This window comes from Neophocaena asiaeorientalis, unplaced genomic scaffold, assembly GCF_003031525.2.
Source record: "Neophocaena asiaeorientalis asiaeorientalis breed wild unplaced genomic scaffold, Neophocaena_asiaeorientalis_V1.1 scaffold30, whole genome shotgun sequence".
In the NCBI taxonomy this organism is placed as follows: domain Eukaryota; kingdom Metazoa; phylum Chordata; class Mammalia; order Artiodactyla; family Phocoenidae; genus Neophocaena; species Neophocaena asiaeorientalis.
Genome location: NW_020174923.1, coordinates 8528441 through 8541250, shown reverse-complemented (window position 1 = coordinate 8541250; position 12810 = coordinate 8528441). Strand labels below are relative to the sequence as shown.

At 58.1% G+C, this 12810-nt stretch overlaps 1 protein-coding gene across 1 annotated transcript in view; it reads right to left on the bottom strand.

The window, feature by feature from the left end:
• Positions 1-12810, bottom strand: part of SEPTIN9 (septin 9) — a 164747-nt gene that overhangs the window by 69637 nt on the left and 82300 nt on the right. The window contains exon 3 of the mRNA XM_024760864.1: positions 7758-8399. Coding sequence (XP_024616632.1) covers positions 7758-8399 — 642 coding nt within the window. The remainder of the gene's footprint in view (positions 1-7757; positions 8400-12810) is intronic.

Below are 12810 nucleotides of genomic sequence, written 5' to 3'. Positions count from 1 at the left end.
ATAATAAGAGATGCACAAAATAAAACACCCATCAGATAGCTTTCTACCTCTCCGCCCAGGGCAAGGGACACAGTACCTCTTCTCTGTCACGACCAGAAATTGATGTGGCTGCTTTAGAAGCCAATTTGGCAACATGGATCACAATCTTAAACGCACACATCCTTTGGTGCAGAAATTCCACTCCTAAACGTTTATCCAACATGTGCACATATATAAGCCAGAGGATGTTCATGGAAGCCTCGTTTATCACAGAGGAAGCCGGACAAGAAAGGCAGGACCACGTCAGGGCCGAGGACGCAGCTGTTACGAGGAATGTGCTCAATCTACATCCACAGGGTCATTAAATGGGGAAAACACACACGCGCAAACTCCAGAAGGACACGCAGTGCGCCCTACCATCCACACGGGCTATCCTGGGGAAAGGCTGGGAGATCAGGAGAGATAGATTTCCTTTTCACATTTCGTGTGACCTTGATTTTTTCTCTTCTACCAATGGTCACGTACTGCTTTTGAGAATTAGAAGAGAAAAAGGCAATGGGGCAGATGGGGCCGAGGGAGCCAGGGATACAGACCAGAGCATGGACTACACGCTCGGGGAGGGAGAGGCACCGTGCCGTGGCCAAGCTGAGCCCGTTCGTTAAATAAGGCTGCATTTGGTTTTCATTTATAAGCCTGTTTAACAAAACTTCCCGGGTGCTGGGCCTGCACTGGCGGTCCTCACACGTTAGCACTTTCGTTCGAACAACGCTGTGCGGGAGGAATGAGGTCCATTGCGATGATGAGAAGAAGGACTCAGAGAGCATAGGTCATCAGGCCAGGGCAGTCTGAGGGCCATTTCCCCCACGAACAAGTGGGCAAGGCCTCCCGAGTGGCTTCCTGCTGGAACATTCTAAGCTGTATTCTCTGTGTGTTATATTTTAGAAGGAGGGAGATGGAAGAGGTGACCTCCAAGGCCACTTCCACTTCCCAATTCCTTGCTGGGACCAGCGCTGGGGTCTCCGAACTGCATTGGACAGACCAGGGATTTCCAAACCAGGTTCCCTAGAGCCCTGGGGTTCCACAGCGGTGTGCCCGGTGACAGCATGGGGAAGGGGACAGGAGGCCTCCTGCTCAGAGAACTGGACGCTCAGTCCTGGCCACGAGCTGCCTTTGCTCATTCGCTACAACTGGTAACTGTGGGAGCCCCTGGGGTTCCAGGGGGGCGTCCGTGACACCCACAGAAAGGCCCAGGTCAGGGAAAGCCAAAGTGGATAAAACGTGGAAAGGAAGTCATGCCCGGACCCGAGAAGGGTCCCCTCCTCACCGCCCACAGCTCTCAGACATGAGGCCCCAGGTCCACATTTAGCCACGTCAGGCCAGTGGGAACCACGTGGCATCATCCTTCAGGCTGCCTGCTGGAACCCAGGGTGGGCAGGGCCGCCCACACTTCGGGGCGCCAGGCGGGGGTCCGAGCCGCTCCTCCGGTGCTGAATGTGCCCTCTGTCCACAGAGCGTGGCTGTCCGCACAGGCGTGTCCCCCGGACAGCAGTCCCATTGTGCCGACCCTGGCTGCCAGCAGCTGTCCTGGGCGGAGAGGCTGCGGCTGCAGACACGGCCCCTCTCCTGGCAGCTGCTCGGCTTCCCAGGTCAGGCACCCAGGAGGCCTCACCCAGCACCACGTGTCTGGGGCCCGGGCTCTGTCCCTGGTCAGGGCTGCAGCCCGCAAGCTGCAGGGAGGCAGCGCGGGGACCTGCCTGCAGCGCCGGCCTCCTGGCCCGGCCCGCTCCCGCAGCTGTGCCCAGCTCTATGTAAGGCATTCCGCAGCTGCTCGGCTGCATTCCCTGGATGGGCCCGCATTCCTCTCTCCTCACCACTGGGCTGGGCTTGGCAGACAGCTGGAGGGCCAGCGGGGGAGGTGAGTGCTTTCTCCCGGGCCCTGGAGCCACGCTCTGTCCTCCCTGCCCCCTACTCTGCCCCACCTTGAAGGAGACACACCTGGGCCTGGCCACCCCTCCACCACATCTTCCTGTCCCCCCATGCAGGGGGACTTCCTGCTTCAGACCGAGGTGTGCACGGGCCTCAGGGTCAACTCAGAGGAGAGCGTCTGTTCTTAAAAGGCGGAAGGAGAAAGGGACCCAATCCCCAAAGGTGAGGGGGTGCCTGGATGCCCTCTGGGGCCACGACGGAACGGGGAGGAGCCCAGAGCAGAGGGGTCTGTCGGGCAAGGCAGCCAGGTGGAAGCATCCCTGCAGGAGGTACAGCCTTTTCCCCACCAGAATAGAAACACGCAGCCCCACACAGAAGAAAACGCTCCGGGCTAAGGGCCCAAAGGCACAGAGAGATTCAAGTTCACGGCTCTGCTTTGCCAGACACAAACGAGACCCTCAACATGTATGAAGCTCCTACCATATGCCAGGTGCTGGGATGAAAGGGTGGACAAGGTGCAGACCCCAGCACTGGGGAGTTCACAGTCCAGGGACAGGCCCAGCGCGGACCCTGGTTAGTGAGTTGTCCTGCGAACACGGGGGGTGTCTAGGGAGCCTTTGCAGAGCTGGCCCTTCCTCCCTAAGCAGATGGCGGTCCCCTTCTCCCCGCTCTTCACGCTCTCTGATCCCCACACACACTTCTGGGGCACGTCACGGTCCCCCCACTTCACTGGCTGACCCCTTCCCACCCTTCAGACTCAGCTCAGATCTCACGTTCCCCAAAGCCTTCTCTGCCCAGCCTCCTCTGTCCCCATGTCCCTGTGCTTGTAGCCTCCCATGATTCCCCGTGGAAGTGACATCTTCCCTGTTCTGCCCCAGCCCCTAACACAGGCCTGGTGCAGCCGGCACCCAGGTACACCCGGAAGACGGCAGGCTCACCTCGTCTGCCAAAAAGCCACGCTCACCACCAGAGGCGTAGGGGGCCTGACGTCCACCTTCCTCAAGGCTCTACCCACGACCAAAGATATTTCTATAGATGTTTTTAGCCGTAGGGAAACCGGAGGAAGACATTCGCTGTGTCTGCCCCACCCCAACGTCACGCCCACACCACCAGGGACTCCTGGCACCACCGTGAACTGGATACCTGTCTTGGTTATTGGGGGCTGGGTAGGTGCAGCTGTACCTGGACAGCTCAGACCCCCTACCACCATTGTTGCCTCGGGCCAGCAAGCCCAACGCCTCCCTCATTTGACAGATCAAGAAACTGAGGCTGGGGAGTGGGGGGCAGGTTGGGGGGGCCGCGAAGTGATGGCTCAGAACCAGTCAGCCAGTGGGGTGGAGCCAGGACACACCCAAGAACTCAGCTGGGCGCCAGTCCGGGGACACCCCACTCACCACATGGCCCGGTCACCCCAGCCTCCCCCACAGCCTCCAGTGAGCATCCAGAGACGGCAAAGAACCAGACCCACGAGTGAGCGGCCAGCGCCCGCCTTATAAGGCAGCCTCAGGGAAACTTGGCCGGTGGAACCAGGGGATGTGGCTCCCGGGGGGAGGGAGAGCGATGAGCCTGCCACACAGACACGGTTCTGGGTCCTGCAGCCCAGCCCCACCCAGAGCCACCCAGGTGGGGGCAGGGGGACCTGGAAGGGGAGGCAAGAGCCTGAGAGAGGGGCAGGGCTGGAGGCTGCCAGGTCCAGGGGCCTCGGAAACCAAGAACCCAGCACGCCAGAGTGAGCGGATCAAACCTGTGGGGTCTTGGTTGACCAGAAAAGTATCTGCTTGATCCTTGGAGAGTCCCACGGGGTCCCTGCAGCCCCTGCCTCTGCCTACAAGAGCCGCCACAAAGCCATCCCCATGTCACTCCTCCAACATTGTTTTATTGAGCACCTGTTATGTCCCAGTCACTCGGTATCTCATGAGAGTCTTTCAAAAAGAAAAAAAAAAGACAACAGCCCCAGCCTCAAGTAACCTAGAATCCAGTTCAGGGCATGGAAGGAATTCTGAAGAAGACATAGCAAACGTTAAGAGTGGGTATCGCTGGCTTACAGGTGAATTATAGTTTCTTTCTAATGTCTATATTTTCCAAATTTTAAAGAAACAGTACTGTGAAAAAACTGTTTTTGCATTAAAAAAAAATCTAGCAGAAGAAAGAAGGTTCATACACAAATAATTTACATTCCAAGACAAACACATGATATTATACATGAGAAAGATGCAAAAAGGCACGGGAATCAGAGGAAGTGAGGCTACTTCCAGTTAGTGGGAGAGGTGCCATTTGAGCAGGACTTTGAAGGATGCATAGGAGTTTGAAAAGCAGTGATGTGAAGAGGAGCGGGGCTGGGGATCAGGACATCAGTGCAGAACCGCTGTGAGGAAAGGTGGCCAGTGGGAGACCACGAAAGGACCAGAGCAGGAGGGGCTGGGGAGCAGGGAGGTATAAGCCGGACAAGAGGGTGAATCCACTGTGGAGGGCGGGGGCCCGGGCGGGTGAGCAGTGAAAGCTCATAGTGGGCATGGATTTCATCAGTGCTGTGCTTTAGGGAGGTCAATCTAGGAACAACTTAGCTGAGGTCCCAGGACACCCTGTCCTGTGCCCACGGTCACAGTCTGGAGGGCTTCCTGGAGGTAGAGGCAAAGGGCTGAGTCTGATCAGAGGGCACAGAGCTCCCTACCTCCCTGATCCTTTGACCCCACAGCGCCAGCTGGCCCTCAGGGGTAAGGGATAGTGAGCCCATGGAGGGCAGTCAGAGCAGGCCCTGCAGGCTGGGGGGCTCCTGGGAGCTCCCAACAGCCCCGCCATGGAAGGGCGGAAGGGGATGGGAGTGCCAGGTCTGCAGGAAAGATGGACAGGAAATGAGGCCGAGGGACAACCGGATCTGTGCCTGGAGGGGCTGGATAGGCCGAGACCAGAGGAGGGGGAGGGAGGGAGAAGCGGATGGAGCCTCAGAACAGGGGCTGGTGGGGGGGAGCTAAGACCCAGGGCTCTGCAGAAGCCACTGCAACAGATGCAGGGAACATCCCTCCATCGGGAAGACCCTGGCCTCCACCTGGACTTGCCCAGGACCTCAGGACTGGACGTGCAAGCGAGCAGGTGAAGGCCAAATTTCCCAGCCCACAGAGGGCCTTACTTCCTCCCCCCCAGCCTACTTCTCACCCCGCATTACTTCCAGGCTCACCCCACAGTGACTTCTGTTTTAAATGAAGAGAATCCTCCCAGAGTCATCCAAGCCCCCACCTCCTCCAAACCTGAGAATCCTTCCTCTTTGCAGTATCTGTCCAACGCCCCCGCCTGGTTCAAATGCACCCAAATGTTTTCAACCTGTGAGCCCTGGTCTCAGAGAGCCCCCTCCCCATCCAGCCAATAGGACATACAGGAGGCGGGCTCAGCACACTTGCGAGTTCACACATGTGCACACCCATGACTGCCACATACGCCGACCCCCAGTTCGTGCTCCAGGGGCGGGAAGGCAGCACACCCCTCCCCCCCGGCCCGTGGACCTCTCCACGAAGAGCTGGACTTCCATCTGCACAGAGGGGCTGCGGGTCCACGGTGCTGGCGCCCAGCTCAGACACTGAAATGCTTTTCCCTGGAAAAACCGCACAGGCCCAAAACTAGGCTCCCCAACACCTCTGGACTGCGGCCTCAGCTGGGAATGCTCTTCCCTCCCCCGTCTTTCCCTGGTTAAATCCCACCCTCTCCAAAACTCAGCTGCTGAGGCCCGGGCTCCCGGGGGCTCTCCCACTGCCCCGCCCACTTGGTTCCACGGCCGCTGTTCACATCCCGCTCCCGAGGCAGAGCTGACCTGACCAGTCCCCAGAGTCCGACCTGACCAGCGGCTGCCGCTGGAGGAAGATGTTCTTAGACGTGCCCGAGGCTGCACCCCGCCCTGCCCGCCCTGACAACCCAGGCCGGTGCCACCCTGAGCAGACACCCCCTGCCTGTGCCCCAGAGCAGGACCACCTCCTCGGGCGTGCGGTGCCAACTGTCATCAGGATCTGGACGGCGACGACCGTCTCCCCAGCCACGTGCTGTCTGACTCAGCTGAGCGCAAACACCTCACCCCTGTGACGGGGCCGCGTATCCGGCAGCAAAGGCCCTGGACCAGCAGAAGATCGCGAGGAAACAGCCTCCTGGCCGCTCCCCAAACACCAGCCATGCGTCCTGACATTGGCACCAGCGCACCTGGGGGGGTGGCGTGGCTCTGCAGGGTCACGTCTGGGGAGATGCAGATTCGCTCACCAGGGCTGGAAGGGACCTCTTGGCCCCTGCTGCCCACAGAGTGGCCCAGCGTCAGAGGAAATTCAGTCAGCCCCTCGGCCCACCAGGCCTGCTCGGTCAGATGTGCACTTGGGCAGAATGCAGCTCCACCAACACCCCTACCCCACCCCATCACAAGCCCCCAAGTCCACGGACCACAGGAAAGCTCTCATTCAAAAAGGAAAACCTGAAAGAATTCAAAGGAGTCGAGATACTTGCACACCCACGTTCACAGCAGCTTCACTGACAAGAGCCAAGCAGCAGGAGGACCCCAGGTACCCATCGACAATGGATGGGTAAGCGAAGTGTGGTCTACACATAATGGAATATGACTGAGCCTTAGAAAGGAAGGAATTCTGACACCTGCCACAACATGGATGAACCCTGAAGATGTGCAAAGAGAAACAAGCCAGACACACAAGGACAGATATTTAGGATTCCACCTACATGAGGTACCCAGGGTAGTTAAATGTGTAGAGACAAAAAGTAGGATGGTGGGTGCCAGGGGATGCGGGGGGAGGGGGAGTTAGTACGTTATGGGGACAGAGTTCCAGGTGGTAAAGATGAAAAAGTTGTGGAGATGGAGCACGGTGACAGTTGCACGGCAACATAATGTTTTTAATGCCCATGCCTTGTACACTTAAAAACGGCTACACCGGTCAGTGTTGTTATGTGTATTTTACCACCATTAAAAATAATTTTTAAAAGGTATATCAAAATCCCAGAATGTTCTGCCTGTTCAACCCAAAGGACACTTACTGAACATTTACCGAGCTCCGAGTCCCGGGATCAGAACTGGACCCAGCCTTCACTGGGCTTACAACCCAGCCGGCACCTTAACACAGCCCATGGGGCCAAGACCCTCCCTGCGGGGGCAGTAACAGTGTCCCACGGGACCGGCACCACCTCCCCTGTGAGTTCCCCGCGAGCACAAGTCCGGGTCTGGACCCTCCGAGGATGGTAGCCAAGCAGGACACCCCCGAAGGGAGCTGTGAATGGGAATCACGGGGCTCCCTGGCCTGGGACCCCCTCCAGGCAGCCCTGAAAATATTAGCATGCAGAGATAAGGCATTCTCATGGTCCCTTTGCATCTGGCCACAACCCTCCCTACCTGGGAAGGAAGAAGAGGGAGACCCTCCTGTGCAGAAAATCCCTCCTCACCCCCTGCCCCGGGGGTACCAGCAGGGCAGTCATAATCCCCTCCTGAGCAGAAGCCTGCCTCCCCACGGCCCAGTGACCACCAGCCACCAAGAATGTGACAGCCTGTCCTAGGGTCTCAAACTCATCCAGCCCCGACACGAGCCTGCCCCGGGTCCTGCCCCCAAGTCCTGGGCTCACAGCAGAGGTTACACCACGGCCCTGTGGACCAGTTAACAGGGGCCCTCCACAACCCAGAGATTCTTTGCCAAGTCTAACTCAAATCCAACTTGCTGCATCTCGGTCCATCCCCCGTGGACAGAAAGAGCTGCCAGTCCCCCCCCCACACCGAGCCTTCGGAAGTATACGCGCCCCCTCCTCAATATTCAGCTTCTTCCTCCAAGACTCCAGGGCAAAGCCAGCTCCCCACCCCCCAAATCACTGCACCTGCTACTCACCCTCCTGGCTCTTGGGTGGGGCCTCGGCCACGGGCAGCTGGGGCTTGGGCTCCAGCCTGCTCTGCAGCTGAGACATCGGGGTGGGTTCCGAATTCTCCAGGGTCTGGGGTGGGATGGGGGAGGCGGGCCCCTCGGCTGGCTTGGGCACCTGGATCTCGACCCTCTTGGGGGCTGCGTCGGCGGTGGGGATGGAGGGCACCTCAGGGATCTTGGAGGCGGGGGTCTCCATCCTCCGGTGGGCTGACTCCTGGGGCTTGACTATGGTGATCTCCGTCCTCCGAGGGGTGGGCTCTGGCGTCTTGTGGCCCAGTGCCTCGGCCCGCTTGAGCCCGAACCGGGACGGCCCGGCGGTGCCGGTGTTCTCTACCTGCTTGGACGAGATGTCGATGGAGATCTCGGTGCGCCGAGACACAGGCTCGGCCTTGGGGCCCGAGAGCTCGACCCTCCGCAGGGCAGCCTTGGGGGATCGCTGGCTGAGGGAGTCTACATGGCGGGCCGTGGGCTCTGAGTTCTTCACACCCAGGTCCTGGAACTTCTGCGTGGAGCTGGCCACAGAGGCCCGGAGCAGGGGAGTCTGGACCCTCCGGGTTGGGGTGGAGTTGGGCGTCTCGACCTCCTCGACCTCAAAAGATCTTTTCAAGGCTGAAAGAGAAAGCGAGGAGAATGCGGTAAGTAGACAGCTCGGGAACCCCTGGGAACATCCCACTAACGGGGAACGTCCCGCTAACAGTGAACACCAGAGGGCGGCCGGCAGGGATGCTACAGCAAGGGGCCCCCGGGAAGACTCTTGCGCCCTTCACCTCTCAGGAAGAAGAGGACAGCCCCACTCTCCTAGGGGACTGAGGCGTCAGCAGCCACGTGTTCTGGGAGACAGAGAAGAGGCGGAAGCTTAGAGGACGCCCTCTGTCCTCTCTGTCCTGCCGTGGCCATGGTCCCGCCAGCTACATTTTCTATAAGGATGTTCTGGCTCAAGGGAGGGGCCTTCGATTTCTTTCCCTCCTCACCTCCGCCCAACACAGACACCAGCAGCAACCACCACCACCAGCAGCAGCGGTGGAGAGATGTCCCCAGTAATAACAGCCACAACCATAACCAATCAGACTCTCGATGGGGGGACTTCCCTGGTGGTCCAGTGGTTAAGACTCTGCGCTCCCAATGCAGGGGGCCCGGGTTCGATCCCTGGTCAGGGAACCAGATTTCGCATGCATGCCGCAACTAAAAAGATCCCGCGTGCCGCAACTGAGACCCGGTGCAGCCAAATAAATAAAAAAGAAATACAAAAATTCACTAGAAAAAAAGAAAAGAATCTCGATGGGAATGTCACCACCATATCAATAACAGCAAGGACAGCCAACGCTGGAACTTTTAACACAGGCAAGGCATTGGGCTTACTGTGTATAACCACATTTACCCCCCCACCCTAACCCCATGGTGTAAACGATGCTATGATCCCCTGATACAGATGGGAAAACTTAGGCCCAGGTGCTTAGGCAAAGTGCCCAGTGGCGTGGGGCGAGTAGCAGAGCCGGAAGATGCGTCTAACTCCGAGGCCCAGGGTTCTTACTCCTTTCTGGTGGAATAATGGAGATCCTGGGCGAAGTTCACACCGCTGCCTTTCTTAGTCCTCACACCGGCTGCTTCTGCCTCCATCTTATACCACTTGCCCCAGCCGGACCTGGGCCCACGCGACACACTGACCACCCAACTCCCACCCCACAGCCCAGCATTTCCACCCGTCCACCCGCCATCTCCGCCAGGATCTGCTCCCTCCAAGGTGGTGGGGACACTGCCTGAGAAGCCACTATCCCCACAGTTCCTGCAGCCGTGCTGCAAACGAGAACCAGCTGCTCCCGGTTATAAAGACCAGAGCGGGAAGGGGCCCGCAGGGCAGGAACATGCACCAGCTCCTCCCCAGCCGGGCCCACAGCGCACCCTCAGCGACCCACAGTGTCTCTCCCACCCTCCTCCCCACCTCACCTCACAGCCCCAGGAGCCCAGGATTACAGGGATCCCCCCCACAATTTCCTCCCCCAGCCCGCAGCTGGTCCCCAGCCCCCAACACCAGCTCTCAGGGCCATTCTGAGCAGCCCCTCCCTCCAGTCTTCCTTCCTCCAAATTCCAACACAGCCCTCGTCTCTTCCCCGTGGACATTACCTCCTTCAGAAGACCAGGGTGTAGTGGGTGGCTGAGTGGGTGGGTGGCCAGGGGCGTGTGTGCTCTGAAGCACTGGATGTAGGGAAGCAAAGGAGACCCCAGACCCTGATACCTAGCTTCTGGAACTACCAGTTTCCCAAACGTGACACCCTTGGGGGACCCTGTCTAAGCCCTGGGCACACCTCCTTCACAAAATCCCCAGTCACAAAGCTCGACCGACCGTCCCAGAGGCCCTGCAGGGATGGGAAATGTCCTCCGAGGGAGGGAGCTGTGCAGATTTCGGGAGCGGGCGCCTCACCACGCACTGACTCAGGGACACACCTGCTGTCCAGCTTCACTGTGGCCAAGCAGGTATGCGTGTGCAATGTGGCCAGAGCTCCTGATTCAAAAGAATCTGAAAATCTGTGTTTTTTTTAATATGTTATCTCCTGATTTTTAAATGCTGGCACAAACAAAGCAGAACAACCCCTTTAAAAACACTGTGCGGTCAAAGGAAATCACATCCAAGGGCTGCACTCGGCCAGCGGGCCCTGCCGTGACCTCGGGTTGATAAGGCACACGGCCAAGTGCGGCAGGGGTGTGCCTGTGCGAGGACCCCAGCTGGCACAGCTCTGCCTCTCACCGGGGGCTGTCCAGCAAGATACGCAGGGTACAAACTACCCATCCAAAGAAGCCTCAAGTGCCCAGGGAGAGGTCAAGTGCCTGCTAAACTGGCCAGAAAGTCCAGGGCTGAGTGCCCGGAACTCTGTCCTCTCACGGTTCCCAGGGCCTCCCTGGGCATCTGGTCTACCCCCACCCCGAGAGCACTGTCCAAACTGTCCCCGATGGTGGCTCCTGTCTGTCTGTGAGCTCCCTCGAGGAGGGGTCCACACCCCACCCGCCTAGGTGTGTGCATGTCCAAGAGTACTTGGTGTTAGCTCCTTGGGGCCAAGTTGGAAGAACAGGAACTAGGTGGGTGAGGGCTCTTTCCCAGGTTTGCCCCACGGGAATAAGACGACCTTTTCCTGGGAGTCCCGACAAGGTCTGTGCCCCTGTTTGGAGAGCCCCCTTCTTGGGGAGCCCATTTGAATGAACCTCCAACTGCAACTCATGAATTAAGACCCTGCACCAAAGCAAAGGCCTCCCTCAGTCGGGAGGCCCAATTCGGCAATGACTCGGAACCAGACTGGCCGGCACACAGATCACTGCTCCCCGGAACACAAAATCTACACAGAACGCACAAACCCGGCCCCATCCGCCACCCTCTCCTCTCTTGGGCTGCTCTGTGCTTCTTCCTGGCATATGCCACTCCCTGGGCCCATACTATCCGCATGCTAGGCACTCGGCTGTATTATCTATCCAGGCATTCACTGGCCAGCACCAACACCCCCATTAGTCTAGTTCTCTCTGAGAGGACAAGGGCTGTTCCCACCATCAGGACGGTCACTGCTCAGCAAACACCCCACAAACAAGCACTACCCCCACCCAAGGATTTCAAGTCCCCCCCCTAAAGCCAGGCTCACTCTTGCCTCCTCCCAAAGCCTGCCGTGGTGGCCCCGTGCAGTTCACGCCATTCCCTCCCGTGTCATCTCGATCATCCCAGGCTGCCGGGACTGACTTCGGGGGAGGGGGGCTCCCTGGGAAGAGAGCCGGAGTCCTCTCCTCTGTTACACCACGAGCCAGCCCTCCAGCCCTTCCTGGGCCTCGGGTGCTTCTTCTACACAACGTAAAGGCCAGACCGGATCACAGGTTTGTAACTGTGGGCCCAGAGCAGGGAGGCACCAGGCCCTCAACCCCATCTCAGCCTGAGAAGTTTCACTTTGCTCTAAGGTTCTGTAGGGAGTTGAACAGTGTCCCCACCCCCACCCCACCCCAACCCAAAAGCTACGTCCAAGTCCTAAGCCCCAGAACCTGTGAATGTGACCTTACTTAGAAAAAGTCTTTGCAGATGTAATCAAGGTAAGGATTCAAGATGAGATTATCCTGGATTTAGGGTGGGCTCTAAGTCCGGTAAGTGTCCTTATAAGAGAAAGAAGAGGGAGATCTGAGAGACACGGAGAAGAAGGTCATGTGACAACAGAGGCAGAGACTGGAGTGATGCAGCCGCAAGCCAAAGATGCCTGGAGCCATCAGAAGCTGGAAGAGGCCAGGAAGGATTCTTTCCTAGAAGCTTTGGAGAAAGCTGGCGCTGCCAACACCTTGCTTTTGGACATCTGGCCTCCAGAACCATGGGAGTAAATTTCTGTTGTCTGAGCCACATTGTTTGTGGTCATTTGTTACATCAGCCACAGGGAGTTAACACAGGGACCGTTGGAGGGATGAAACCTCTGGGCTACAAGATTGTCTGGGGCCCTTCCCGCTGGTGCTGTCACGCCCACTCTGCACCCAGCCCCACTCAAGAAATGTCCAAGGACTTCCCGTGGCGGCCCAGTGGTTAGGACTCGGCGATTTCACTGCCGTGGGCCCGGGTTCAATCCCTGGTCAGGGAACTAAGATTCCGCAAGCCGCGAGGTGTGGCCAAAACGTAAAAAAGAAAAAAAAAAAAGAAGAAGAAGAAGTAGAAACGTCCAACGGATGGACCAATGGAAGCGTGGCCGAGTTCCAGAACTGCTGTATCAGGCACCCAGAGGAGGAAAAGCTGACTCCTTTTTCAGGAATCACACAAAACCCCGGACGGTGGGAGAAGTCGTCACGAGGATAACATTGCTCTAGATTTACACCGGCATATTTGGTGATGAAACCAAAGATCATTTTTTAAGGCAGGCTGTGCGAGGGATGCCCTAGGAGCAGCCGCCTCTATACAGAGGATGTCATGACACAATTAGCACCCAGCTGGGAAGAGTTAGGAGACGGCTTGTCACGAAGCTGGCAGGACAGGGTCCTCCGGCATCCCATCCCCCAACGGAAGTCCTAAACACAC